This window comes from Lissotriton vulgaris, chromosome 9, assembly GCF_964263255.1.
Source record: "Lissotriton vulgaris chromosome 9, aLisVul1.2, whole genome shotgun sequence".
In the NCBI taxonomy this organism is placed as follows: domain Eukaryota; kingdom Metazoa; phylum Chordata; class Amphibia; order Caudata; family Salamandridae; genus Lissotriton; species Lissotriton vulgaris.
Window position 1 is genome coordinate 978,516,432 of NC_141697.1, and position 27,925 is coordinate 978,544,356.

The 27,925-nt window shown below is 47.7% G+C and overlaps 1 protein-coding gene across 5 annotated transcripts in view; it reads right to left on the minus strand.

Moving 5' to 3' along the window:
• Positions 1 to 27,925, minus strand: part of DCAF1 (DDB1 and CUL4 associated factor 1) — a 1,123,544-nt gene that overhangs the window by 332,990 nt on the left and 762,629 nt on the right. For all 5 annotated transcript variants that reach the window (XM_086938831.1, XM_086938834.1, XM_086938833.1 and 2 more), the window contains exons 16-17: positions 25,348 to 25,430; positions 1,170 to 1,254 (exon numbers count right to left, since the gene is read on the minus strand). In XM_086938831.1, the coding sequence (XP_086794957.1) occupies positions 1,170 to 1,254; positions 25,348 to 25,430 (168 nt within the window). The remainder of the gene's footprint in view (positions 1 to 1,169; positions 1,255 to 25,347; positions 25,431 to 27,925) is intronic.

Genomic DNA, 27,925 nt, shown 5'->3' on the forward strand with positions numbered 1-27,925 from the left:
GTTCAGACTAAGGTTGTAGGGGATAATGTGTCCTTAGGCCTAATCAGAGCAGGACCTCAGTTGGGGTCGTGTCAATTCGGATTTGTGGTCAAATATCCTAGTCGGTACTGGATTCTCCTTCGGGATCAGCATGAAGATAATCAAGTAGGGACCGACACGAGTCTCGTAGCAGATATGGAATCCAGTATTGGAGTCTGGTTAGAAGTATCTATCAGAAAAATGATGTGGCTGTCAGAAAGGTATGAGAAACACAAAGCATGGTTACCTTTTTCAACTCTTTCGATCATGAGGGTAACATTTAAGCATTCCTTATACAGCTTTGCACTCTTTGGAAGGACTAACGCACTTTCATACTGTATGACATACATTTATTATTTTGTTTTATTGTAGAGGGGAAAAAAACAGCCAAAACAGTGTTCATTCACAATGCCAACTATTAATAAAAGCCAGCACAAAAAGTGGTTAATGGAGCTGAATTTTGAACACATCTGGCTAATATTAGCTAAATAATCAAATTTGAAAAAAGCAGAGTACGATGTTCTGGGATCTTAACTTCACAAAGCGGAACAATGAACTCTCAGTCATCATCCAAAGCAATGCTCTCCTTGATTGGTAGTGACCCAATGCAGGTAAGCCTCTCTCTGGCTGCGCTGCCTCTCTGCATCCAGCTCAGAGGCTGGTGTCTCAAAAAGGTCAATTTAATTAATTAACTGGCTCTTTACAAATGAGAAGGAAGTTTCAGATAGACATATTTTTCATTTAAAAACAACTCCTTTTCTGGATCTTACACATGTGTGTTCACAAATATCAACGAAGATGCACCAAAGAAAAAGTGTTGGTACGTCTATTTTCCCCTTTGCACAAACCACACTGGGAGATATTTCCAAATAAAAATACAAGGGACATTTTATCCCTCCACTGAGATTTTGGACACTGATTTTTGGGATACCCTTACACACAAACATCCCTTCCCTTGACAGTGGGATATTTATACCTTACAGTTTGCAGTTACATTGACCACACCAGATATTCATCCTTTGCATTAGCAGCACTGGGGCAATCATTCCTTAGTCAGTCGCCTCATCATACATTCATGTTTTTTGCACAGTACCAAGATTGAAACATTGACTCCACAGAAGGCATAACTAGGTCAAATTCCATGTACTTACATGTGCAATGTCCTCCTTAGTGCCAATGACCCGATCCTGTGAGTGTTTGCTAAATTCCACATAATGATCATCTGAGAAAGAGTGCCTAAAAATAAAATACAAATTAGGACCAATGTGTTTTCAGTCATGACAACTGTAATAAGTGTACAATGTGGTTTCTTGCAACGTGATTGATTTAGAGCAAACGTACTAAGACTTTCCTAAGTGGAAAAACATAGCTGAGCTCCAAACGCTGCCCTTGGTACATAAAATGGCACCTATATGCCATTTTTAAGTGAAGAGTGTGACAAACGAGTAAGAAGTAAAAAAAAAAACAGCAAACACAAGTACAATTGGAAATGGAAGCATACCACTTTTTTTTACAGTCATGTCCCATGAAGCAGCAAGGGATTTGACATTAAACTTAAGTGAAATCCCAACAGCAAACAGTACTTATTAAAAGACAGAGAGCAAACAATACTCTCCAACAAAGCACTGGTGAAAAGCACTAATAAGAGAATGGCCGCATGAGGTGAAAGACAACTGCCCACAAGGTAAGGTAAAACTGGTGGCTCAGGGTGATGTCCAGGAGGTCATGCTGTTCTTTTCATTGCATTCTACTTGTAAAATGTCCCCATTTTAAATGCTGACATGTACCGCAATACAAAAAAGGAGTACCAGATATGCTATTCATGCACAATAACATTTCAGAAGAAAAAGGTTATTGTTTACTGTATAAAACATGCTTAGCATATTCTTGTAAATTCCTACCATCTAGTATTGGGCTCAGATGTTAGCAAGATATTTTCCTTCAAAGAGTTCCAAAGTATGGCTCATTCTCTTGTCGCACATGGGACCAATTCCATGTTAGATTTTTTTTCAGACATCTGGTTCAGACATGCACTGGGTGGACTCGGAGGTTGTTGTGTTCATATGAGGAGACCGCACTGTCTGGGCTCACAGCAGCGTCACAGTCATCCAGCACCTGAGACCAGTGAATCTGCTGACAAGTTCATACACAACATTGACCCCTACACCAAAGACCAGCTGTAACGCACAGATCATGACTATGCCTGTGGCCCAAGAGACTCATACTCTCCATGGTGACATTCAATTAAAAAAAAACAATGTCAAAGAAGAGCACCAGTCCCAAATGATTCGGGGATGGAGCCCGGTACTCAGGAGTGTAGACAAGCCTAGTCACAGTCCACCGCCACCCACGGGCCTTCGTTGGCACTGACAAAAGGCTTCACGAACAACCAAGCCTCCTGCCAAGGGCATCACCAGCCACCAGGCCCAGATACTAAAGGGGAGTATGGAATACCAAGTGTATCTACAGCCACATATGCTACAAGCATCCCTGTTTTTTGCACAAAGGAAGAAAGGGATCCCCCACAAGGTGTTGGGCAATGTATTGTATTTCATTTTCTCCATTCTGCATTCACATTTGTTTGAATCATTGAGTTGACATCTACCTACATAAGTGTTCAGGTTTCTGTGAGAAATTGCCTTCTTTCTGCATGGTGCCCCACTTTTTGCTGAACTGCTGATGTGCTTTGACAGAGTGTGCCCTGGCCTGCCAATCAGGTACCCAGGGGCCTATGTTCTTTCCCAAAAACTGCATTGAAAACAAAACCCAATTGGCATATCTGGCCACAGGTCAGCCCCTGGTAAATGGTACCACAGGTACCCAGGGCACTGTGACCAGGGGAGGCTTCTAAGGGCTGCAGCACTTATTGTGCCATCCTTATATGTCCTGTACCTATACACTCACACTCTGCCTTAGCAGGCTGCGTGTCTTGGTGCAGAACAAAGTGATTAGGCGACATGGCACACTGTTTGCCATGCCTACAACCCACTGCCCTGGCATAGATCAGTCACCCCTCTAGCAGGGTACCCTATACCAGTGGTGAGGGTACAGGTGCATGAGCCCTGTACCCCTACAGTGTCCAAGTCCATTCTTAGACATTGTAAGGGCAGTGCTGCCATTAAGAGTATGTGGTGCTGGGAGCTTGTCATTAAGAACTCCATAGCACCATAATGGCTACACTGAAAACTGAGAAGTTTGGTATCATACTTCTCAGCACATTAAACCAACACTGATGCCAGTGTGGGATTTAATGAAAAATGTACACAGAGGGCTTCCTAGAGATGCCCCCTGAAAAATGACCTACCACAAGTGTCTAGGCTGAGTGGCTGCTTTCAGCTGCCACCAACAGACATGTTTCTGGACCTGTGGGTCGAGAGTCTGCTGCTCTCGGGGACCTGAAAAAATGCACATCCTGGGACAAGGTGCCAAGCCTTCTCCCGGAGGATGCACTGGGTCCACGAAGGGGAAGCTTCAAAGGCGTGCCCGCCTTTGTGAGCTTCCCCAGGCCACTTTCTGCTTTCCGCAACTGGTCCCCACTGGTTCTGAACTCCCACTTTGGGTGGGAGAACTGGCAGGAAAAACAATTGAGGGAGAGAGGTGTGCCCACCTCTGCCAACTCCACCCCTCAGGTGGGGGAGGCGAGGTGAAGCACAACCCAGTCCCCGCCATCTTGAGGATTGGAGACTCAGCCAACCAGGGAAAGGCTTATGCCCCCCTTCCACTGGAGGGTGGCATAATAGGGGGTGTACCCACCCCAGGGAAGGGACCCATTTGGTCCTAACCTTTTACCTACCCGTAACTCCCCTAAATCTAGTATTTAGGGGCACCCCTGAACCTTGCTTCCGCAGACAAGAAACCAGAAGAAGGACCGAACAGCCGTGCCGAAGCTAAGAGGAGGACGCCCACTGACTTGGCCCAGCCATACTGGCCTGTCCCCACCTCAAACCTGCTCCAGCAAAATCCTGGTGTGTCCTGCAGCCAGCAACCTCGAGAAACCTGGAGGACCTACCTGCCTTCCATCCCATAGACTCAGTCTCCTGTGAACACCGGATTTTTTCATCAACAGACTCCAGCACAGCAAGGATCCACGGGTCTGCACCACTCTGCACCCCGCGCCCACGGCCCGAGTGGCCCAACACCAAGAGGAGGTCTCCCCGGCGATCCTGACCCGAGATTCGGTGACCCCAGACCTACCTGAAGTCTCCAGCTGACGGCTGCAGCCTCAAACCTGAAGGTCCCCCCCAACTGTGACCAGGAGCTGGTAAGAAGATCTGACCCTAAAAGCCGTCCCTGCACCCGACGCTCCACGGCATTAGGTGACCCAACAGATGGTGCCTACCCAACCCCCAACATACCTCTTCAAGTGGTGGTCGCACCCAGAAGACCTTCGTCCCCGAGCCTGCAGTGTGTTTGCAAACCGGAGACTCCCCATTGAAAGCTACAGGGCACCTGACGCTAAAACAGCACTCTGCACCCAGGCGCCCAAGTCCCGCTGAGAGTACACCTTTTGTGCTGGCCTAAAACCCCATTTGGCCTGAGCGTAAGTCCAGGAGCTTTGCTCCCACAACCCAGTGTACTGCTCCTTCCATAACGATCGCTCCCCCTGCTCTCTGCCTCCCATCAGACGCTTTGCTCTTTGCTGCCTGCTTGCCCTAACTGAGCGCACTGAAACACATGCAGCGCCTGCTATTGGTATCGTTGTGCATTATTATTGTTGTGCATTATTTTATTGACCTGCTGCCTGCATTATTTTATTTGCCTGCTGCCTGCTTGCCCTGTAGAACGCATTCAGCGCCTGGTATCAGTCACCTGTGGTAACATTTATTTACGCATACAATTTACACTGTGGGGAAGTTATCTTAGCCTGAATAGTCTTTCCGACTTCTGCTGTACCCTGACTCGCACTCCGGATTTGCATCAGTTTCGATTCAGCTTCCGGGCTACCATTTTGTGGAGTGTTTACTTGTGTGAGCCCTCCCAGATCCCGCCTCCCTGCTGCCCCTCCCACCCACGAGTGCTACTATTGCGCCCTGTCCTCTTGCAATCTGTGGCCGTCTGGACTCCGTCCATAACGATCGCTCCCCCTGCTCTCTGCCTCCCATCAGACGCTTTGCTCTTTGCTGCCTGCTTGCACTAACTGAGCGCACTGAAACACTTGCAGCGCCTGCTATTGGTATCGTTGTGCATTATTATTGTTGTGCATTATTTTATTGACCTGCTGCCTGCATTATTTTATTTGCCTGCTGCCGGCTTGCCCTGTAGAACGCATTCAGCGCCTGGTATCAGTCACCTGTGGTAACATTTATTTGCGTATACAATTTACACTGTGGGGAAGTTATCTTAGCCTGAATAGTCTTTCCGACTTCTGCTGTACCCTGACTCGCACTCCGGATTTGCATCAGTTTCGATTCAGCTTCCGGGCTACCATTTTGTGGAGTGTTTACTTGTGTGAGCCCTCCCAGATCCCGCCTCCCTGCTGCCCCTCCCACGCTCCGCCCCCTCCACTATCCTTTTAAAGCACATGTCCCAACGCGCAACGTCCACGCGCTACGGCCACGCCAAAGGTGCGCCAAAGGTATGCCCGTCTACGCCCGTCCGCGCCTGGACCGCGCCCAGCGCCAGAGCCCCTGGTCCTCGTAAAGTCCTCCCCTCCCGCCTTACTTAGGACGCCTCCACCCTCCTAGCCCTCAACCCCGGCCGCCCCATCAACTGCGTCCAAGCTGCTCCTGGACACACCCATGGTCCCTTTTCCTGCAACTCCTGCAAGTTCGACGGCACCAAAAACAACTCCTCATCTACGAACACACAACAGATATCCGACCCCAACCACCTACAATGCATCCTACTCAACACCCGATCGGTCCACAGGCACGCCATTGACCTCTGGAATCTACTAGACACCATCTCCCCGGACGTCGCCTTCCTAACAGAAACATGGATGAACGCCACATCAGCCCCAGACATCACCATTGCCATCCCGGATGACTATAAGATCATACGCAAGGACCGTACCGGCCACACAGGAGGAGGCATCGCTATCGTCCATAAGAAATCCCTCCGCATCTCAACCAGCTCAGACGTCAATCTCGCCAACTCTGAACACCTTCACTTCCAGATCGACCCCAAAACCACACTCAGAGGCACCCTCAGAGAGACCCCGCGCAAAGTTTAGTGAAGACATCACAGACTTCATCACCCCACACGCGCTCCCCTCCAAGGATTACATCCTTTTGGGAGACCTCAACTTTCACCTTGAAAAGAACAACGACCGCAACACCACCACCCTTTTGGACAACCTCGCCAACCTCGGACTTAAACAACTTGTCACTACCCCCACCCACATCGCAGGACACACACTCGACCCTATCTTCACCTCCAGCAAACATGTCTCCTTCAGCCACGCCACAGCTCTCCTTTGGACTGACCACAGCTGCGTTCACTTTACCTACAACAAGCCCACTTCCAACATCCACCCCCAACCCACCCTGCAGAGAAACTGGAACAAAATCACCATCGACCAGATCTCCTCATCGCTTCTTCAAAACCCCCCAGCCCACTCCTCAAACCCAGACCAAGCAGCCACCAACCTCACCCAATGGTTATCCAACAGCGCCGACATCTTAGCACCACTGAAAAAACGACAAATCAAACTAGGCAGCAAGAAGACCTCCTGGTTCAACGATGATCTTAAGAAATCCAAGAAACTCTGCCGCTTCCTTGAGAAGGCATGGAAAAAAGACCCAACCACCAGCACCAAGGACGCCTTCAAAAACGCCACCCGCATACACCACCAACTGATCCGGAATGCCAAGAAAGCCGCTTTCAAGGACCGACTAGATAACAACGCCCACAACAACAAGGAATTATTCAACATTATCAAGGAATTTACCAACCCCTCGGCCAACTCCAACGACATCACCCCCTCTCAAGCCCTCTGCGACTCCCTAGCCTCATTCTTCCACAACAAAATTGCAGACATCCACAACAGCTTCGACAACCGACCCGAAGACCAACCCACCCAACCCCTTGCAGGACCCCCACCCCCTCTGAACACCCTCAATGACTGGAAGCCAATCTCCACTGAGGACACTATCCGTCTGATGAACGATCCACTCAGGATCCCCCACAGACCCATGCCCTCACCACATCTTTAACAAAGCAGACTCCGTCATAGCACCGCACCTCCGAGACGTCATCAACTGCTCCCTCAACTCCGCTACCTTCCCTGAAGACTGGAAACACGCTGAACTCACCGCCCTTCTGAAAAAACCAACAGCAGACCCCACCGAACTCAAAAATTACCGCCCCATCTCGCTTCTTCCATTCCCGGCCAAAGTCATCGAGAAAGCCGTCAACAACCAGCTCGCCGCCTTCCTCGAAGCCAACAAATCACTCGACCCCTCACAATCTGGCTTCCGAGCAAAACACAGCACTGAGACCGCCCTCATCGCAGCAACAGACGACATTCGAACTCTACTGGACAATGGAGACACAGTCGCCCTCATCCTCCTCGACCTCTCTGCAGCATTCGATACAGTCTGCCACAGCACCCTTCTACAACGCCTCAATAACATCGGAATTCAAGGAAAAGCACTTGAATGGATCACCTTGTTCCTCACCGGAAGAACCCAGAGAGTCCGCCTCCCACCATTCAAGTCAGAGGCCACTGAAGTCATCTGCGGCGTACCACAAGGATCTTCACTCAGCCCTAGCCTCTTCAACGTATACATGAGCCCCCTGGCGGTCATCGCACGCCAACACAACCTCAACATCATCTCCTACGCCGACGACACTCAACTGATCCTATCACTTACCAGAGACCCTAACACTGCCAAAACCAACCTACATGAAGGAATGAAAGAAGTAGCCGAATGGATGAAGCACAGCCGCCTGAAACTGAACTCAGACAAAACAGAAGTCCTCATCCTAGGCACCTCCCCCTCCGCCTGGGATGACTCTTGGTGGCCAGAGGCCCTTGGAAAAGCACCTATCCCGACGGACCACGCACGGAACCTGGGCGTCATCCTGGATTCCTCACTCTCGATGAGCAGACAAGTCAACGCCGTTTCTTCATCTTGCTTCAACATTCTTCGCATGCTCAAAAAAACATTTCACTGGATCCCCACCGAAACTAGAAAAACAGTCACTCCCGCTCTGGTCACGAGTCGACTGGACTACGGAAACACCCTCTACGCCGGTACCACCGCAAAACTCCAGAAAAAACTCCAACGCATCCAGAACGCTTCAGCCAGGCTCGTATTAGACATCCCGCGTAAAGAACACATCTCTGGCCACCTGAAATACCTCCACTGGCTCCCCGTCAATAAAAGGATCACTTTCCGGCTCCTAACCCACGCACACAAAGCACTCTACGAAATCGGACCCGAATGCCTCAACACACGACTGTCCTTCTACACACCCTCCCGCCAGCTACGATCCTCCAACCAAGCCCTTGCCATTGCTCCTCGCATCAACAAATCCACCATGGGAGGTAGATCCTTCTCCTACCTGGCAGCTAAAACCTGGAACTCACTTCCCACTCACCTTCGCCTTACTCAGAACCACCTAGCATTCAGAAAGCAACTTAAAACGTGGATATTTGACAAGTAATTCCCCACCCTTCTTCAAGCGCCTTGAGACCCTCTGGGTATGTAGCGCGCTATACAAATTTACTGACTTGACTTGACTCATCAGCAGCCACCAACCGGAGGCCCACTAGCCCTCATTGGATAACATTGGGCCTCAGCACTCTGCACCCGGCCGCCTAGTGCTGCTGAGGGTGTAACAAGAGTGCAAAATTGACCCTGGGGACCCACAAGTCTAACCCCAGAATACCAACTCCCAAAACAAAGGACTTACCTGTTAAGAAAACAAGTTACTTACCTGTAACTTCAGTTATCCAGTATTGGTATCTTTCATAGATTCACATGCCTGAATCATTCCCCGTCGTCGAGGCGGGAGTCCCACGGTAAATAAAAAAGCAGTGCCAAAAGCACTTTGCAGTAGTAGGCCCTAGAAAAAAGGCCTGAGGCCTATATTATAGTAGCCTATCTACCTCATTATGCTAAAAGACCCAAAGTCTTTGCTCCAACCAATCAGCTCACAGCACCCTCTAGAACCTTCCCTGCAGAGCCAGCTCTCCTCAGATTTTCGTAGCACAAGTGGGAACAAGTATCCCAAACTTAGAGAACTGACTCTCCGGGGAGGAGGGTGGGTTGCATGTGAATCTATGAAAGATACCAATACTGGATAACTGAAGTTACAGGTAAGTAACTTGTTTTCTTATCCAGTATTGGGGTATCTTTCATAGATTCACATGCCTGAATCAGAATAGCAAGCAGTAAGCCAGGCAAAGTCAGTTGCGGATGGTGGGAGACTTATTGCAGTGCACCCCCATGAATGTATCGTCAACAACCAACAAACGCTTAGAGATTGAACTATTACTACATCATGTTCAAGTTCAACATTGACATTACGCATTTTCTTTCTGGAAAGAAATCTTAGGCATCATACAACAAAAACACAACATGTTAAATGCTTCCATATATATAAATACAATCTAATAAATGCATGTACTTTATATGAAATAAGTGAACATCAGTACCTGAACATACTCCTTATGGAAACAGGTGACGTAAAACAGCTTGACCTACTGCCGCATCATCCTGATTTGCTGATTGTAGGCAGTAGTGTCTTGTAAACGTGTGGACATTCTTCCATGTCGCAGCACGGCAAATGTTCTCAAGCGTCACTCCTGCAAATAAAGCCGCAGACGCTGCTACAGCTCTTGTGGAGTGAGATCGAACAGACCTTGTCAATGGTCGATTAGCCTTGACGTGGCAGAATTGAATCGCGGATGCGATCCATCTTGAAATTGTGGCTTTAGTGACCGCTTTACCCAAAGTATTTTGACCATAAGCCACAAACAGTTGATCTGATCTTCTCAAAGTCTTGGTTCTCTGAAGATAGAATTTTAAGCATCGCTTGATGTCTAAAGAATGCAATGTCTTTTCAGCCGGGGTTGACGGGTTTGGAAAGAAAACTTTCAGCTTGACAGGTTCATTTAAATGAAACTGGGAAGGCACTTTCGGTATGAATGTTGGATTTGTTCGTAAAGTGACATAGTCCTGGGAGAAATGCAAAAAGGGCTCCTTTATAGTGAAAGCTTGAATTTCTCCCACTCTTCTTGCGGAAGTTAGCGCCAATAATAAAGCAACCTTCCATGTTAAGAACTTTAGGTCGGCTCTATGGATAGGCTCGAACGGATGTTTCATCAGTTGTGACAGAACCGTGTTGAGCTCCCATTCCGGTGGTGAGGGCTTGACTGGTGGATAAGCCCGGAACAGACCACTCATAAATTGCTTGATTAGCGATGAAGAGCAGAGTGACTGAGAATTGGTCCTCTTTCTGTACCTGGATAAGGCCGCTAAGTGGACCTTTATTGATGAAAAAGAAAGGCCAGACTGCGCTAAGTGTAACAAATAGGGCAATATCTTTTCTGCCGGTGCCTCTATAGGGTGCAAAGCACTAGAGATGCACCATGCGCAAAAACGCTTCCACTTGAGACGATAAGTTTTTAATGTACTCTGGGCTCTTGCCTTCTCTAGAATGTCCCGGCATTCCTGAGGAATTTGAAGATGCTCAAATTCTAAGAAGTTAGGAGCCATGCGTGCAATTTCAGTGATTGAGGATCTGGGTGAAGTACTTGACCCTCGTTGCGTGACAGTAGCTTCGGAATTACCCGCAGCTTGATCGGTGGCTCCTGAGAAAGTAGCATGAGTTCCTGAAACCAATACTGGCGAGGCCACTTGGGAGCAATGAGGAGAAGGCGACAACTCTCCACTTTCATTTTGCGCACCACCCGTGGAATCAGAGGGATCGGAGGAAAAGCGTATGCATATGTCCCTGACCATCGCATCGAAAGGGCATTCCCCCTTGACCCCTGTTGAGGATATCTGCTGGCGTAGTACCGGCATTTCTTGTTCTGTTGGGTCGCAAATAGGTCCAACCTGGGTTTGCCCCATCTCTGAAACACATAGTTCAACTGGCCGTTGTCCAGTTCCCACTCGTGGCACTCTGACAAAGTGCTGCTCAGTTTGTCTGCCAAGGTGTTGTAGAGGCCTCTGACATGCTCCACTTTGAGGGTTATGTTGTGAACTGTTAACCATTTCCATAGCTCTTGGGCTTGTTTGGATAGTGTTGCCGATCTGGTTCCCCCCTGCTTGTTGATATAAAACATGCTTGTGGTGTTGTCCGTTCTGACTAAGACCGAGGATCCCACTATCCTGGGGAGGAACGCTTGAAGAGACAGACAAATGGCTTTCAGCTCTAGGCTGTTGATGTGGCATCTCTTGTCTTGCTGAGACCATCTTCCCTGCACTTGCAGTTCCTGGAGGTGACCACCCCAACCCTCCATGGACGCATCCGTTGTCAGAATAAAATCCGGAGGATTCTGCAAGAATGAAATCCCCTGTTCCAGATTGCTGATCTGAGACCACCATTGGAGTGCGTGCACCATCCTGTTGGTGACTGTGATGGTGTCCTCGAATGAACCTGTTGCTTGATGCCATTGACAGTTTAGCTCCTCTTGCAGTGGTCGCATCTTTAGACGCACCAATGGAATGAGGTTGATGGCTGAAGAACACATCCCCAGAAGTGATGCATATAGTTTTCTGGCCAGCGCTTGCAGACGGAGTTGTCTCTCTCGAGATAAGGATGCCTTGCATTCCACCGTGTTCAAGCAAGCTCCTAGGAACAACAGGCTTTGTCTTGGATGCATTTGGGATTTGGTTTCGTTGACTGCGAGGCCTAGCGATGCGAAGAGATTGCGGCATGCCGTAATGTCGGCTCTCACTTTGTCTTCTGATGGACCTTTGACTAGCCAGTCGTCCAAATACGGGAATACCTGCACTTTTGCTGCCCGGAGAGCTGCTGCCACAGGGGCCAGGCACTTCGTGAAGATTCTTGGGGCCGACTTGAGGCCAAATGGGAGAACTTTGAATTGATAATGGGCGCCGGCCACAGTGAAACGGAGGTACCTCCGATGGTTTGGGTGGATTGGGATGTGGAAGTATGCGTCTTCCATGTCCAAGGAAGCCATGTAATCTCCCTCGTTGAGGCAACTGAGAATGTCCGAGAGGGTGACCATTCGAAATCCCTGCTTCTTGAGATATTTGTTCAGATTGCGCAGGTCTAGGATCGGTCGCCATTCCCCTGTTTTCTTTTTTATGAGGAAAAAACGGGAATAGAAACCTGTCCCTCTCTGATGGAATGGAACCTTCTCTACTGCGTTCTTGAGTAGCATAGCTTGCACCTCCTTGAACAATAAGTGAAGACGAGGGGGAAGGGGACCCCTGGGCGGAGCTGGTGGGGGTTTGGTGATGAACTCTAAGGTGTGACCATGATGGATCAAGTCTAGCACCCACTGATCCGATGTTATATTCTACCATTGTTGTTGGTAAGAAGATATTTTCGCGCCCACGGGAAGGTAAGGGATTGGAGGTGGCGCCCAATTGCTCTCACTGTTTCTTGTGGCTGTCTCGTCCTTGGTTGTTTGCGCGCCTTCTTCCTCCTTGATGAGAGAAACCAGCCGATCCAGATTGTCTGTAAGAGGACTGGTAGTTTTGACGGTATTGTGGTTGATACTGTCTGCCTTGCTGGTAATAACTTCCTCTGGAAGAATAACCTCGTCCTCTAGCTCCTCTGAATGAAGCTCTTCTATATTGCAAGGATCCTAGCGACTTTGCAGTATCCGTGTCGGTTTTAATCGTCTGGAGAGCCTCATCGACATGTTTCCCAAAGAGAGACTCTCCGTCATAAGCCATGTCCAGTATCTTCAACTGAACCTCAGGTCGAAACGTAGTGGCTTTTAACCACCCCTGACGTCTCAGGACAGCTGCCCCAGCCAACTGCCTGAAATTCGTATTCGCCATGTCTAGAGCGCAGTCGATGGATTCTTCCGCTGCCCGCTCTCCTTCCATTAAAACTTTCCTTGCTTCTTGTCTTGAGTCCTCTGGCAATAGCTCTATGAATCTAGCCATCTCCGACCACATCTGGCGATCGTAGCGTCCAATAATCGCCATTGAATTTGCTATCCTGATGGATGCTGCAGCCATAGTGGAAAACTTCTTTCCAATAAGGTCTAATCGTCGCCCCTCTTTATCTGGTAGAGTAGAAATAGGGGTAGCTGGGTTCTTTGACCTTTGCTGCGCCGCCTGAGAGATTACCGAATCCGGGCGTGGATGGCCAATAAGGCACGCCGGACTAGAGAGCGGAGCACGATATTTCTTTTCTATTCTAGGTAACACAGCAGGCACGGATGCAGGGTTTTTCATTATCTTTATGCCCTCCTTCCAAATAAAATCAATCATGGGAATGGCTCTAGATATTCTCCTTGTTTCCTCTTTAAAGTCATGGAGAAAACATTCCGTTTGCTCCACTGTAACCGGGAGCTTAAACCTGGTTGATGCCCTCTGCATCAAGTTGTGAAAACCACCTACATCTTCAGGCGGTGAATCTGAAGGTTGTGGAGTTGGAGGGGACGGCATGGGTATAACATACTCGTCCCATGGGTCCGATGAAGGTATGTTAGGCAACTCTCCATCCTCTACCTCCTCTTCTGATGATGTATCCGGAGTTTGTGGAGGCAAGACCGGTTGCGGAGTTTCTACAACTGGAGAGACCGGTGGCTGCCGAGGAGGAGCTACCGTATCAGATTGAGGTACTTGCGGAGGAAAACGCTGTTTGTAGTCCGCCAGCATAGCCTGCAAATCCTGTATCAGATTAGGCGGCAACTGAGTGACCTCCGGGACTCTAGGCCTTCTCTGATGTTCCAATGAATGAGGCCCTATGATATCCTCTTGGTAGTAGTGCTCCGCGTATGCATCCTCGTCATCATCATCTTGGCACTTGATGACAAGTTCGGATGGGTGACGTGCTACATCAAAAGCACCCACATCGTCATCATCTTCAAAGTCATCTTCTTCTTCATCATCCGCAAAAGTTTCTAGAAGATGAGAAGGCATAAGTGGAGATATATATGCACCCTGTTGTCTCTTATAAGACACTAGTTGAAAATTCTTTGTCGCTATTGGCGTACAAAAGGCCTGATTCCCAGTGGCAGGTCTTAGCAAAGCTGATCCCATCGACCTTGATGACCCAGGAGACCAAGGTGCATCTACTTGCTGAAAAGATGCCGTCGTCGACGGAGTTATCGTCGACGAGATCGACGACGAGGGCATCGTCGACGATAGACTTGTCGTCGACGGGACTGTCGTCGACGGGACAGTCGTCGACGGATTCGTCGTCGACGGAGCCACCGTCGACGGGACTGTCGTCGACGGGGTAACCAAGGACGGGCTCGTCGTCGACGGGATAGGCGTCGATGCATTCTTCGTCGACGAGGCAGTCGTCGACGGCGGCGGCAACGACTTCGTCGACGGGCTCTTCCTAGACGACAAATTTTTTGATGATGACGGCGTCTTCGTCGACGAGTCGTCCACGAGAGTTTTCTTCGTCACAATACTAATTTTAGTAGACACAATCGGAGTAGTGATAGATGTAGTGGATATCATACTCATAGAAGAAGAGGTCGAAGTAGAGACAGTGGTCACTGGAGAGGAGACAGTAGAAGTCTTACTCACAGTTTTCTTTGACGGATCGTTGGTGGCTGAGGCTCCAGAGGCAGAATGTTTGGATCTCTGAGAAGAACCTGAAGTAGAGTGGGAGGTCTTGGTATGCTTTCTCCCCTCACTTATCTTATCCTCGTGAGACCTTGCCCTCTTGCTAGAGGTAGAGGCTCTATCATCATCATCCTTGGAAGAGGATTTAAGCCACAAAAGGACTCTGGCCTCCCTATCCCTTAAGGTCTTGGCAGGGAAGGTAGTGCAGATCTTACAGGTTTTTGCCTCATGCTTGGGATACAGGCAATAAATACAGTCCTTGTGTAAATCGTCCACATGGACCCTCTTCTTCTCGCATGTTCTGCAGGGTCTGAACAAGGCCTTCTTGTCAGACATCTTGAAGCTCTTGAAGAAAAAACTGAGTCAAGACTCAGGGAGACTCCCTTCCACACGACGTGCGGTGAAAATCTGAGGAGAGCTGGCTCTGCAGGGAAGGTTCTAGAGGGTGCTGTGAGCTGATTGGTTGGAGCAAAGACTTTGGGTCTTTTAGCATAATGAGGTAGATAGGCTACTATAATATAGGCCTCAGGCCTTTTTTCTAGGGCCTACTACTGCAAAGTGCTTTTGGCACTGCTTTTTTATTTACCGTGGGACTCCCGCCTCGACGACGGGGAATGATTCAGGCATGTGAATCTATGAAAGATACCCCAATACTGGATAACCAAAAACACTATTTCCCTTCATAGGATAACATTGACTGTTTTTCTGTGAAAAGTTTCGAAGTATGGAGTTGGAAAACCTAAGAAATCCTTTTAAAATTGTACTAAAGAACAAAAACACTTTTACTCACCTGTTTACAGGAAATGTCCCAGTGCAGTATCCAGGTACAATGCACTGTGTAAGAAAAGTAATCTGCAAAGTAATCTACTGGTCATTTTACTAAAAAGCCTATTCAAAGTATATGTACTGTATTTCCAAAGCACTGCATTTTCAGTAACAATACTGTAATCAAAACAAATGTATATACAATTGCTATCCACACTGTGATACAACTGCATAACTACTGTAGAGCATTTATTGCTTACCTGTGCCAGGCTCAATTGGTTCTAGAAAATAAAATAACTAGAACAATATTTTTATACAAAAACAATCGGTCGGAAGTTCAGTCTTTTTTGAGTGTGTGAATTTATTTGATGACTGAGTGTGTACAACAAATGCTTAACACTGTCCTCTGATAAAGCCTTACTGCTCGACCACACTACCACAAATAGAGAGTGAGACGCTATCTACTTTACCTACCTTTTGGGTTACACTGGATTCTGTGCACACTATACCTCACTTTGGTTTAGTATATACAGAGCCAGCTTCCTACAGTTTCACAATCCTTTTTATTATTATTAGTAATGGGACAGGCTGCATTTAGGACAATGGTACCTCAGAAGGTGTGGAGTTAATTTCTGATAGCCCTGGTTGTGATTCACTTTACAGAGTTGAGTACAGTGCAGCTGCATATACAAATAATTAATCTTTTTTCTGAGCTTGCTGTAACTGAGAAAGCACATTTCTAGTTTAATAATACAGCAGGTCCACCTCAGATTGTTCCCCAGTTTTCCATTTGCTCACCATCACATTCACAACTGCTGTCCAGAGGAGGATGATCTAAGCACATTTTAAGTTTTGTGTTCATGATCTGTCATTTTCACTCATTTCTGTAGCCCTGCTTCAAAGGCATTGCTGCTTGTGTTTCCCATTGCCATTACACAAAAGCACAGATGACCACAGAGAACTATTTTACTATACTTTTATATACCATATTGCAGTGCAGTAGTGCTGCCAGCATCATCAGTATAGAATGATTACCTAAACCACAATTTTGCCCCAATACTAAATTGCCTGTAACAAAACAAGCGGTCCCATTGCTACAGATCCTACCATTTCATGAGGAAATTGTGCCCTCTCAAAACGTGAATTCCCCTTCAATGTCAAAGAACATTTAGATTAAATGTTGGCAATGACAATTTTATTATACTTTTTTGAATAATGGAGCATTTGCAAATTATTAGATCTAGGTTCATGTTTTTTAGTCATTCATCAGTAGGCATTTTGATTTAGTTTATCAGTTTTTAGACAGCAGCTAAAACCAGTGAAGTGTGTACTTAATGTAGTGTGAAATCTTTAGATCTTCTACCGAATTGCAGCATGTTTGCGATAAGCAATGCTTGTGAACAGTTTTGTGTCACCCGACTCGTGTACACAAGTCCCCAAGTACGCAGTTTTCATGCAGTCCAATAGGGCTGCTCCAAAGTGGGGATGGGGAGGGCTATTTTTCAACTTTTTTCAATTCAAGGTTTGATTTAATGGGTGGCTGGAGATCTCTTTAGTCTTGCATGTCGATGTGTTGTTGGGGGTCTGAGGGTTGTGAGGGCATGTTGTAATTAGTCATTTGGTTCATGTTCATACAAGTAAGAGGTGATTTTGGGTGGTATGCTGGTATATATGTTATGTTATAAGGTGAAGGTCTGTGGAATGGTCAGGTGTTTATAGTACGGTACAGGTGCCACATGTTAAGGTGGTCTGTGGTATTCAGCGATGATGTAAGTTGGAGGGGGTGGAGGGGTGTTGACAGGTGTGATGTGGTGTTCAGTAGGGTCATGATGCATGACGTGTAGCAAAATACTGAATGTGCTGTCTTGAATGTGTGCAACATTTGTGATATGATGTGATGACTGGTGCCATGCAGTCAACCAGATAACCTTTTGGAATGTATCCTTGCACCTTCAGGTCAAAACAGCGAAATAAGCACTGTAGGAAGCGGGATCTCTATATACTATACCAATAAGAGGTACAGTATGCAGACAGTCCAGTGGATCCCCAGAATGCTCTCTTTTGTGGCAGTGTGGGAGAGCAGTTACGCTTATCAGAGGGCAGTGTTAAGCATTTGCTGTATATAAATCATAATCATAATACTTGTAGAGCGCGCTACTTACTAGTGAGGGTCTCAAGGCGCTGAGGGGTGCTGCTACTGCTCGAAAAGCCAGGTCTTGAGGAGTCTTCTGAAGGCAAGTAGGTCTTGGGTCTGCCGTATGTGGGTAGGGAGGGTTTTCCAGATCTTGGTGGCGAGGTAGGAGAAGGATCTGCCGCCGGAGGTCGTTCGTTGGATGCGGGGGACAGCGGCGAGGGTGAGGCTGGCGGAGCGGAGCTGGCGGGTGGGGGTGTAGAAGCCGAGTTTGCTGTTCAGGTAAGCTGGTCCGGCGTTGTGGAGTGCTTTGTGTGGATGTGGCTGCGGCGGGGGACGTTGACGATCAGTCGGGCGGAGGCATTTTGGATGCGTTGTAGTCGTCATAGGTGTTTGGCTGGGATTCCTGCGTAGAGTGTGTTGCCGTAGTCCAGTCTGCTGCTGACGAGGGCCTGTGTCACCGTTCTTCTTGTTTCAGTCTGGATCCACTTGTAGATCCTGAGGAGCACGCGGAGGGTGTTGTAGCAGGAGGAGGAGACTGCGTTGACCTGTTTAGACATGGAGAGGGAGGAGTCGAGGATGAATCCTAGGTTGAGTGCATGGTCGGTGGGTGTTGGTGCTGTTCCCAGTGTGGTCGGCCACCAGGAGTCGTCCCAGGCTGAGGGGGTAGGTCCGAGGACGAGTACCTCTGTCTTGTCAGAATTCAGCTTCAGACGGCTGTTCCCCATCCAGTTGGCGACGGCCTTCATTCCCTCGTGGAGGTTGGTTTTGGCGGTGTGTGGGTCTTTGGTGAGGGAGAGGATGAGCTGAGTGTCGTCGGCGTAGGAGATGATGTTGTGGTCGTGGTGGCGGGCTACTTGTGTGAGGGGGGCCATGTAGATGTTGAACAGCGTCGAGCTGAGAGATGAGCCCTGGGGGACGCCGCAAATGATGTCGGTGGGTTCTGCCGGAAAGGAATGACGTGGTCCAGTCGAGGGCCTTCTCTTGGATTCCGGCTTCTAAGAGGCGTGTCTTTAGAGTGCAATGGCAGACCGTGTCGAAGGCGGCTGACAGGTCCAGGAGGATGAGGGCTGATGTTCCGCCGTTGTCTAGTTGGTGCCTGATGTCTGTGGCGGCAATGAGGGCTGTCTCGGTGCTGTGGTTTCATCTGAACCCGGACTGGGACGGGTCCAAGATGTTGTTGTCTTCCAGGTGGCGGGCCAACTCACTGTTGACGATTTTCTCGATGACCTTTGCCGGGAACGGGAGCAGGGAGATGGGCCGGAAATTCTTAAGGTCCTTGGGGTCCAACTTGGGCTTCTTGAGGAGGATTTCGGCGTGCTTCCAGCTTTCCGGGAATGTCGCTGTTTCGAAGAAGATGTTGATGACCTTCCGTAGTTGGGGTGCAATGGCTGCATCTGCTTTGTTGAATACGTGGTGTGGGCATGGGTCTCACGGAGATCCTGAGTGGATGGAGTTCATGACCTTGCGTCTCGTCGTCGTTGACATTTGACCAGGAGGTCAGGCGGGTGGGGCTGGTGGTGTTCACAGGGGAGGTGGAGTTTGGCGTAGTGGGGCGGTCGTGGTGTTGAAGCTGTCATGGATGTCGGAGATCTTGCGGTGGAATGAGTTGATTAGTGAGTCGCACAGTTCTTGTGAGGGCAGGATATTGTTGGCGTTGACGCTGGGGTTGGAGAGTTCCTTTATGATGTTGAAGAGCTCTTTGCTGTTGTGTGCGTTGTTGTCCAAGCGGTCTTTGAAGGAGGATCTCTTGTCTAACCTGATGAGGTGGTGATGTCTGCGGGTGGTGTCCTTGTGGGCTGCGTGGTTGTCCGGTGTGGATTCGTGGAGCCATAGCTTCTCCAGTTTACGGCATGGGTGTTTGGAGGTCTGGAGTTAGTCGGTGAACCAGGTGGCTCTCTTGCTGGCGTGGTTGTTGGGAGGGTTTCTTGAGCAGGGTGAGGGTGTTGGCGCAGTCGTCGATCCACTGTCTGAGGTTGCGGGCTGCGGCGTCCGGGTTGGTGGGGTCGGCAGGTGGGTTCTGGGCGAGGGTGGTGATAAGCCGGTCTGCGGTGACTTTGCTCCAGCAGCGGCGGGGCAGCTGTTGGGTGCGGTGGTGCATGGTTGGTTTCTTGAAGGTGAAGTGGATGCAGCGGTGGTCGCTGAACTGAGCTCGGGGGGCTTGTGGATGAGTGTTCCTCTGAGGGTGGTGTTGAGGTCGGTGTGGATCCGGAAGTGCAGGTGTTCGGCTCTTTGCTGTCGTCTGCATTGTTATCCAAGCGGTCTTTGAAGGAGGATCTCTTGGCTAGTCTGATGAGGTGGTGGTGTCTGCGGCTGGCATCCTTGTGGACTGCGTGGTTGTCCGGTGTGCGTTCGAGGAGCCATGTATTCTCCAGTTTGCGGCATGCGCGTTTGGAGGCCTGGAGCCCGTTGGTGAACCAGGTGGCTCTTGTTGGCGTGGCTGTTGGAGGGTTTCTTGAGCGGAGCGAGGGTGTTGGCACAGTCGTCGATCCACTGTCTGAGGTTGCGGGCTAAGGCGTCTGAGTTAGTGGGGTCGGTGGGTGGGTTCTTGGCGAGGGAGGTGATCAGCTGGTCTTCAGTGACTTTGCTCCAGCAGCGGCGAGGAAGGTCATCAACATCTCCTTCGAAACAGCGACATTCCCGGAAAGCTGGAAGTACGCCGAAATCAAAGCTCTCCTCAAAAAGCCCAAAGCGAACCCCAAGGACCTCAAGAACTTTCGTTCCATCTCCCTGCTCCCGTTCCCAGCAAAGGTCATCGAGAAAATCGTCAACATACAACTGGTCCGCCACCAGGAAGACATCATCATCTTGGACCAGTCCCAGTCGGGATTCAGACAAAACCACAGCACCGAGACTGCCCTCATCGCCGCCACAGATGACATTAGGCACCAACTAGAAAACAGCGAAACATCAGCCCTCATCCTCCTGGACCTGTCAGCCGCCTTCGACACGGTCTGCCATCGCACTCTAAAGACATGCCTCTAGAAGCCGGAATCCAAGAGAAGGCTCTTGACTGGACCACGTCCTTCCTCTCTGGCAGAACCCAGAGCGTCCGCCTCCCACCCTTCCGATCTAAAGCCCCCGACATCATCTGCGGCGTCCCCCAGGGCTCATCCCTTTATTTTATTTATTTGTTAGATTTATATTGCGCATGGCTGCCCCAGCGACGGGGCGTCCCAGCGCAGACCAACAACTCCCAGACACAAAACCGAGGTAAACAGCATTAAGCCGGAAAAAGCCAGGTCTTAATGGCCTTCCGGAACGCAAGATGATTTTGAATTGCTCTGATGGAACCAGGGAGAGAGTTCCACAGTTGCGCAGCCAGGCAGCGGAAGGAACTGCCACCAGCTCTGGCTTTCCAAACACCCGGGGTGCATGCCACTGCTAAGGCGGCAGATCTTAAAGGACGACAGGGTGCATAGAACTGCAGCAGTTCCCTTAAGCTAGCCGGTGCCTGCGGTTATAAGATCTTATGCGCCAAACAAAGCGTCTTAAATTGGATACGCTTTTCCATCGGCAGCCATTGAAGCTTCTGCAAAACATGGGATACCGAACAGGTGTACGAGAGGGCCAACAGCATGCGGGCAGCAGCGTTCTGTGCCCTCGGCTGACGCTTGACGCTAGCCTTCTTTGCCCCTAGATATAGGCAGTTGCAGTAATCCAATCGTGACAAAATGGTCACCTGGAGGACGAGTTGGCGGATTTTCGGGGGGAAAAAACCCAACAGCGGTGTCAAGACCCTCAGGACACCAAAACACACCCCAGCCAAAGCTTTAGATTGGGCGTCAAATGTTAGTTCACTGTCGGGGGCGTGGCCGACCGGGCAGCGGAATGGCCGCTTACTAAGCGAGCTCCGCCGGCTGTAATAATAATCCTGCAATAATCCTACCTGGATCGGGCGGCACACCGCTGAATCCTGTCTGTGGAGGTAGCGGAAAGCCAGAGGAACGGATAGATCCGTTTTGAAGCTCTGAGAGCGTGCCCTTCGGAACGTTGTGCAGTCCAGCTGAGACGCCGGGATGCGGACACGGAGGCTGCTGCTAGGGGCAGAGCCCTGCCTGGGCGCCTGATCCTAATCGAGGCCGGGGATGAGGAGGCCGTGCCCGTGAGCGCTACGGATTGGGGAGACGTGGACTGCGGCCCCAAGCGGTGCAGGGAGTGGTGCGGATGACGCGGTTAAGGTCAGCTGCAGCATATAAATTACATCTCCTTGGCCTGGGCAGAAGTAAAGAAAATAACTTTGGTGCTGGACGTTTTGGAGGGCCGCCATCTTGGATTGGGCTACGGTGTACTGCCCGGGACTGCGATCCGCTTTGGGGATGTACATTGCCCGGGCCTGGAGGTGGTGCTTTTATCTGTTCACCATTGCGGGCGGCATGCGCTCTACTGGCACGCACATGTGAACTTGTACTCTGAATCTGCACCCACGTGTGCTTGATATGCTGCCATAACATTCGGCGCAGCGTCCTGGCCATGCTGTAACAAAATGCTGGTTCCTGGTACAAGCTGAAGTGAGGGATTTGATGCCGGGCATTGGTGGTTGAACTCTCTTTTTGCCATTGGGAACGATACTGCCCCTACTGAAGTGAGGTGACCTCCTTGATGCCACCTGCCTCTGCCTGATCTCCCTGCGATCTGCTGGACAAGCATATATTACTATTGGGTTGTAGAAAGAAAGGGATTCCTTGGTAAATCTAATTAGCACAACCAGATAGTATGTGGTTGTCTGTGTTCTAGCCCATATATTAGAAGTGAATGTCACAAACAAATCAGTAGATTCTAAAATTCTTCTTTTATTTTTAGTTATAGAAACAGATTTTTATATATTTTGCAAAGAAATTTTTTAAAAACAATACATGATCATTACATTCAGATATACAACAATATGCACCTCATGATTAAAACATTTTTTGACATTAAAACAAAATTGTGTTAAAAAGAAGGGGTTACTACGCCACTTCTGTTCATAAAGGAGGTAAAGACAAAGGAGAGAACAAATAACAGACAATCCTATTTGCCATTTTAATACATATCAGGGAACTCAAATATAAGAAACTGATCCAGGACACGTTCTACTTATGATGTCTATGGAAATAGCTCTATCCCTTGATTATGTGATTCCATGCGTCGACGCGTTTCGATGGTTAGTTTAAAATTTTGACCATCTTTTTCAAGACCAAAATGGATATGTCTCTTCTATAGCAATGGCACTGGCTGGTTGCCAAATTCAAAGAAATCCTTATATCAAGTTCGCCTCAGTCTTCGTCGAACTACCAGTTTTTAGTTTGCAATTCATCAGGAAACTTTCTGTAGGGTTTCTGAAACTTTTATCTCTTATTGTTCAGTAATATGTATACGGTGAGCACCTCCTGTTTAATCGGGTTACAGAGGCCAGCACCCAAAAGCATCTGGTTCTTCAATCTTTTATGACTCTTCTCGTTTTTACATGGTTATCATATCCTCTCTTGCAGTAGTTTTATTTTCCTGCTGATGGGCAATTTCAACCACGAGTACCTTTATGTTTGCTCGTATCTCAAAGAGTAGGCAAAGTCTTCCCTCTTCTTTCAAGATCCCGATGCAGTAGATTATTTTGCCTTCCGGTCCCTCTGGAAACAGCTTTTTTGCGTGACTTGAGGCGAGTAAGAAAGATCAGACCTGGATGTCGCTGTGGGAAGAGTTAATTTCCAGCGGGAAGTCGCTCAGGTTTAAGAGGAGAGAACTCTTCTAACCATGATCTTAGACTACCATATAGTATCCTACTAACGGTAGGTCTTTTTCTCACATGGTTCACTTATACCATCGGCGCCAATAGGGCGGCAGGGTGCTGAGGTAAAATGTTATCCAATAGGGGATGGAAGGCTTCCGGTTGGTGGCTGCTCACGAGCAGGCCACAAGGTTAAAGGAGCAAAGCTCCTGGCTTTAGGCTCAGGAAAAAGGGGGGCTCAAGTTTGCACACAAGGTGTACCCACAGCGCAACAGGGGGCGGCCGGGTGCTATATTTGCATCGGGTATCCTGTTTTCAATGGGAGTTGCCTATGTTAGATTTTGGCGGTAGGCTCAGTCCAGGTAGACTTCTAGGACGAAGCGACAGCTACGCAGGTAAGTTGGAGGGCTTGGGGACGGAGGTGCACCTCTGGTTCTTTTCTCCAGGGCGCAGGGCTGCTGGATGCAGGGGTGTCTTATGGGGTGGGATTTCACCTTACTGGGCCACTCGCGGTTCAGGGGGTCTCCGTGTAGAGGCTGCAGGCGACGTCAGTGAGTCCTGGAGGGGTCAACCCACGGTGAACTTGGACTCTGGAGCCCTGGGAGACCTCTCTGGGATTGGCTCCAGCTAAGTCAGAAATTGCAGAGGAGACCACTGAAGAGTGGGCTTCACCTTGCCTCCCCCACCTGAGGGTGAGGGCTGGCAGAGATGGGCACACCTTCTGGGCTGTTCTAATTATTCCAGACTGTCTTCCCGCCGAAAAAGAGGAGAGACATGAAGGGGGCCTGCTCCTGATAGCAGGAGAGGCTGGGGGGTTATGTTACAAAGGGGCCAAGGCCTTAGAAGCTCCCCTGCCACAGATGGCTCTTCCTGACCATGGGGGAGGTGTGAACTCCTCTGCCCAGGAAAGGCTTTGTTTCTGGGCTCAGGGAGTGAAGGCTCCAACCCCAGGGGTCCAGAAACATGTCTTTTGGCAGCAGGCTGGTGTGCACCAGGTAGGGAACACACCAGCGGCTGGTCGATTCTCAGGGGGCGTCTCTAAGATGCCCTCTGAGTGCATGGTATAATAAATCTCACACTGGTATCTGTGTGGGATTATAATGCTGAGAAGTTTGCTACCAAACCTCCCAGAATTCAGTAAAGCCATTATGGTGCTGTGGAGTTCATAATGACAAACTCCCAGACCATATTCTCTTTATGGCTTTACTGCACTTACAATGTCTAAGAATGGACTTAGACACTGTAGGGGCACAGTGCTCATGCAACTGTACCCTCACCAGTGATATAGTCCACACAGTTAGAGGGGTGCCTTACCTATACCATAGGCAGTGGGTTGCAGGCATGGCACACGAGTGCCATGTTGACTCATCACTTTTCTCTGCACCAAAACACGAAGCCTGCAATAGCAGTTAGTGTGTTAAGGTACAGGACCTCCAAGGGTGGCACAATATGTGCTGCATCCCTTAGGGGCCTTCCCTGGTCAGAGTGCTCTTGGTACTCATGGAACCTTTTACAAGGGGCTTACATGTGGCTAGAGAGGTGCCAATTGGTGGTACAAAGGTACAGTTTTGGGAAAGAACACAGGCCCTGGGAACTTGATTGGCAGGGACCCAGGGCACTTCAAGCCAAGGTGCATCAGAAACCTGGCAAAAAGTGGGGGCGTTACTGCAACAGAAACCCAACTTCCTACATCTGTCTTATGTACAGTCCAAAAAAAAAGTAATAACAAAATAAATCAGGTAAGCACGGCAAAGCTAAACTATGTTGCACGTAACACTATTATTTCTCTTCAATCATACAGCCTAAAATTCTGAAGAGCACATCTACTCCATCTTTAATTTATTTTCAAAAGGTCTAGCATTAATACATTTGGCAACAATTCATTGAGGTTAAAGTAAAAGTGGGGCTGGAGACTGACCACTGTCCATCATTGGCACATGTAAAATGAAAGGCCAAACACCAGGAAAGATTTTTCGTTGTGTAGTGGCAATAATACCCTTTTAAAGAAACTATCATGTAGACAATGTCAGTAAATGGAAGTAACTCACTTCAGATCAAAGACAGATTTCATTCCCCAAAGTGCAGAAAGCGGCTGACTCCATGTTGCAGACGTCAACAAAAGAGAACCATCCTGTAATTAAAGACATTTTAAAACTAGTCAGAGTAGCGATTGTGATTCAAACAACTTTCCAGTTGGCCAAGACACTCCTTTTGGAGAGCATGATGAACTCAACAAACTCCAATAAATATACTATAAACACATAAATTGAGAAGTCCAAATTAAACAGGTCTGCATGTAAACATTGCAACCTTTAAGACCATAGGTATAGTCCCCTTTTCTTTTTCAAATAAAACATGCTCAACTACTGATTCAATATAAAAACTAGGTATTTTATTTGGTTACTGACTTTTAGATAGACAAGTTACAATTCTACCCGATTGCCAGAAAAATTTAAAGAATATTCAGCTAATCGGATATTATATCGTCTTTTTTACTTATAGACCTGTTCTGCATTAAAATATATCCTGCATATGAAGTTTAAATATCAATTCTCTAACGAAAATACAGGATTCATGCTGGATGGTCCTTGAAAATGTAATTGTTTTACCTTTTTGTAGCATTCATCATTAAAATATAGAAATGAACGAATACCTTAACTATACTATTTTTCTATATAGAAATAAAAGCACCACTGCCGTGAACCTGGATTAATGATTTACGGTCGTATGGGCTTTTCGAAATATTAGGTAAATAAAAATAACTATAAACTTTACATTAACTAGGCCTTTAACACGTAATATGTGTTCTATAATAATAAAATTGTGGCGCTTTGTTTCAGCTTTTTATCCTGATCTCTTCTTCATTAAACACAAGATACGACTCCTCCATTGGTGATCATTCTACTTCTTGGTGCCTTTGCAAAGTGTGTAAGTATAGTTTAGGGATCATTCTATCCTCTTGGTGCCTTTGCTAAGTGCGTAAGTATAGTTTAGGGAAAACAGTGTAGATTTAAATAGCCACTGATGGGGGTAAGAGGTGGAAAATTGGAAAAAATCTGAGTGTTATTCTTTTGTTGGACTTTTAAAATAAATCATGACATCTTTCTGAGCTGATGGTACCAATATGGACGAAATATAGTAATACCATATCTCTTTGCTCTAAGCCAATTGTACATCATATCCATTAATTATTATCCTTTTATTGTTTACAGAAATATTAGGTCATTACGTTATTATATTCCCTGTTTCTCCATGCTCTTATTCTCCTTTCCCCCTGACCCCCCCCCCTCCATATGTGCCTCTGAGTCCTGTTTGTTGAAATACAAAAAGAAATGAAAGCCCCTATTTAAGGCAAAGTTGAAAATTGTAAGTTTGGGTAGAAAAAAGAAGTTGATGTGAATTTGTAGGTCAAATATGTTAACGTCTCATTTTATGTTGATTTATTTGTGAATTTATAAAAATTGCCTATCTTGTTCAATTTGGTCCCTCTGTTTTTTTCTTTTATTGTCCAGGATATACGTGGCTACTCCAGAAGAAGGCGCTGGTCGCCGAAACGCGCGTAGAGAATTATTTGTTAATGCCACTTTTTAAATGTGACTCTATATATATTTTTAATTGTGTATTGAATGTTTATTGTGGATTTATTATTTATTATGCAATGAGAAATATTTTCTTTTTAATTTTATGACTTGGATTAGATATTTGTCTGTGATTGATTCTTTTAACTTGGTAAGCAATAAAAACTGAATTTAGACCTACTCACATCCTTTCTTTTTATATTTATTTTATTGAAACAGAAAAAGTCTGTGGTTTAAGTGCCTTGGTTGTTACTTTTCATGCCAAAAAAGGCATCTGTTACATTGTTCCTCTTACCTACACCCAATATGTGAAACTAGAAATATTACAAGAGAGCTAGACAAAATTCCACAAAGTCCTTTTGGTGAGAAGTGGCACTGGGTTTCAAGAAATTTGCATACATGTTGTTCACTGGTACTGCTCATTGTCTCACAATAACATTTCCCAAATAATGCTTGCTTTTTTTCTAAAAACACATTTTACGAAGTATGATTCACATCACCTCAGAGTGGCCAACCCAAGAGTTTAAAGACCAATGGATAGGCTGAGATTGCCTCAAACTAATTCTGTAACAAACCTGTCTAATTTACAGGGCTATTAAGGGATTTAACAATTAAGAGTGGTATAGTCAGCGGTGCCCTTACCAAGAGTAGTAGCAATTTCGGTCAGACTTCGACTAATTCAACTCAAAATCCTCCAGAGTATACATCACAGAGCCCAGTCTGAGTAGGGTAGATAGAGTAGATTGCAGGAGACCATGTGGCCAGGAAGGAACATTCCTTCACATCCTTTGGGAGTGTGAATACATACAGACATACTGGTGCAATATTCATTCAGTACTAAGCAAAGTGCTCTCTGTTGTCATTCAATCCTTGAAGCACGTCGATGCCTCCTAAACATATGGGAACCCACGGACCTAAATAACCATCACACACAGTGGGTCACAGTAGACTTATGCTGGCTAAGAGAAGCATTGCACAACTGTGGGGTGCGATGCTGCTACCAGCAGTGGAGGCTTGGAAGGAAGACTCTGACTGGTGTATGTATAGA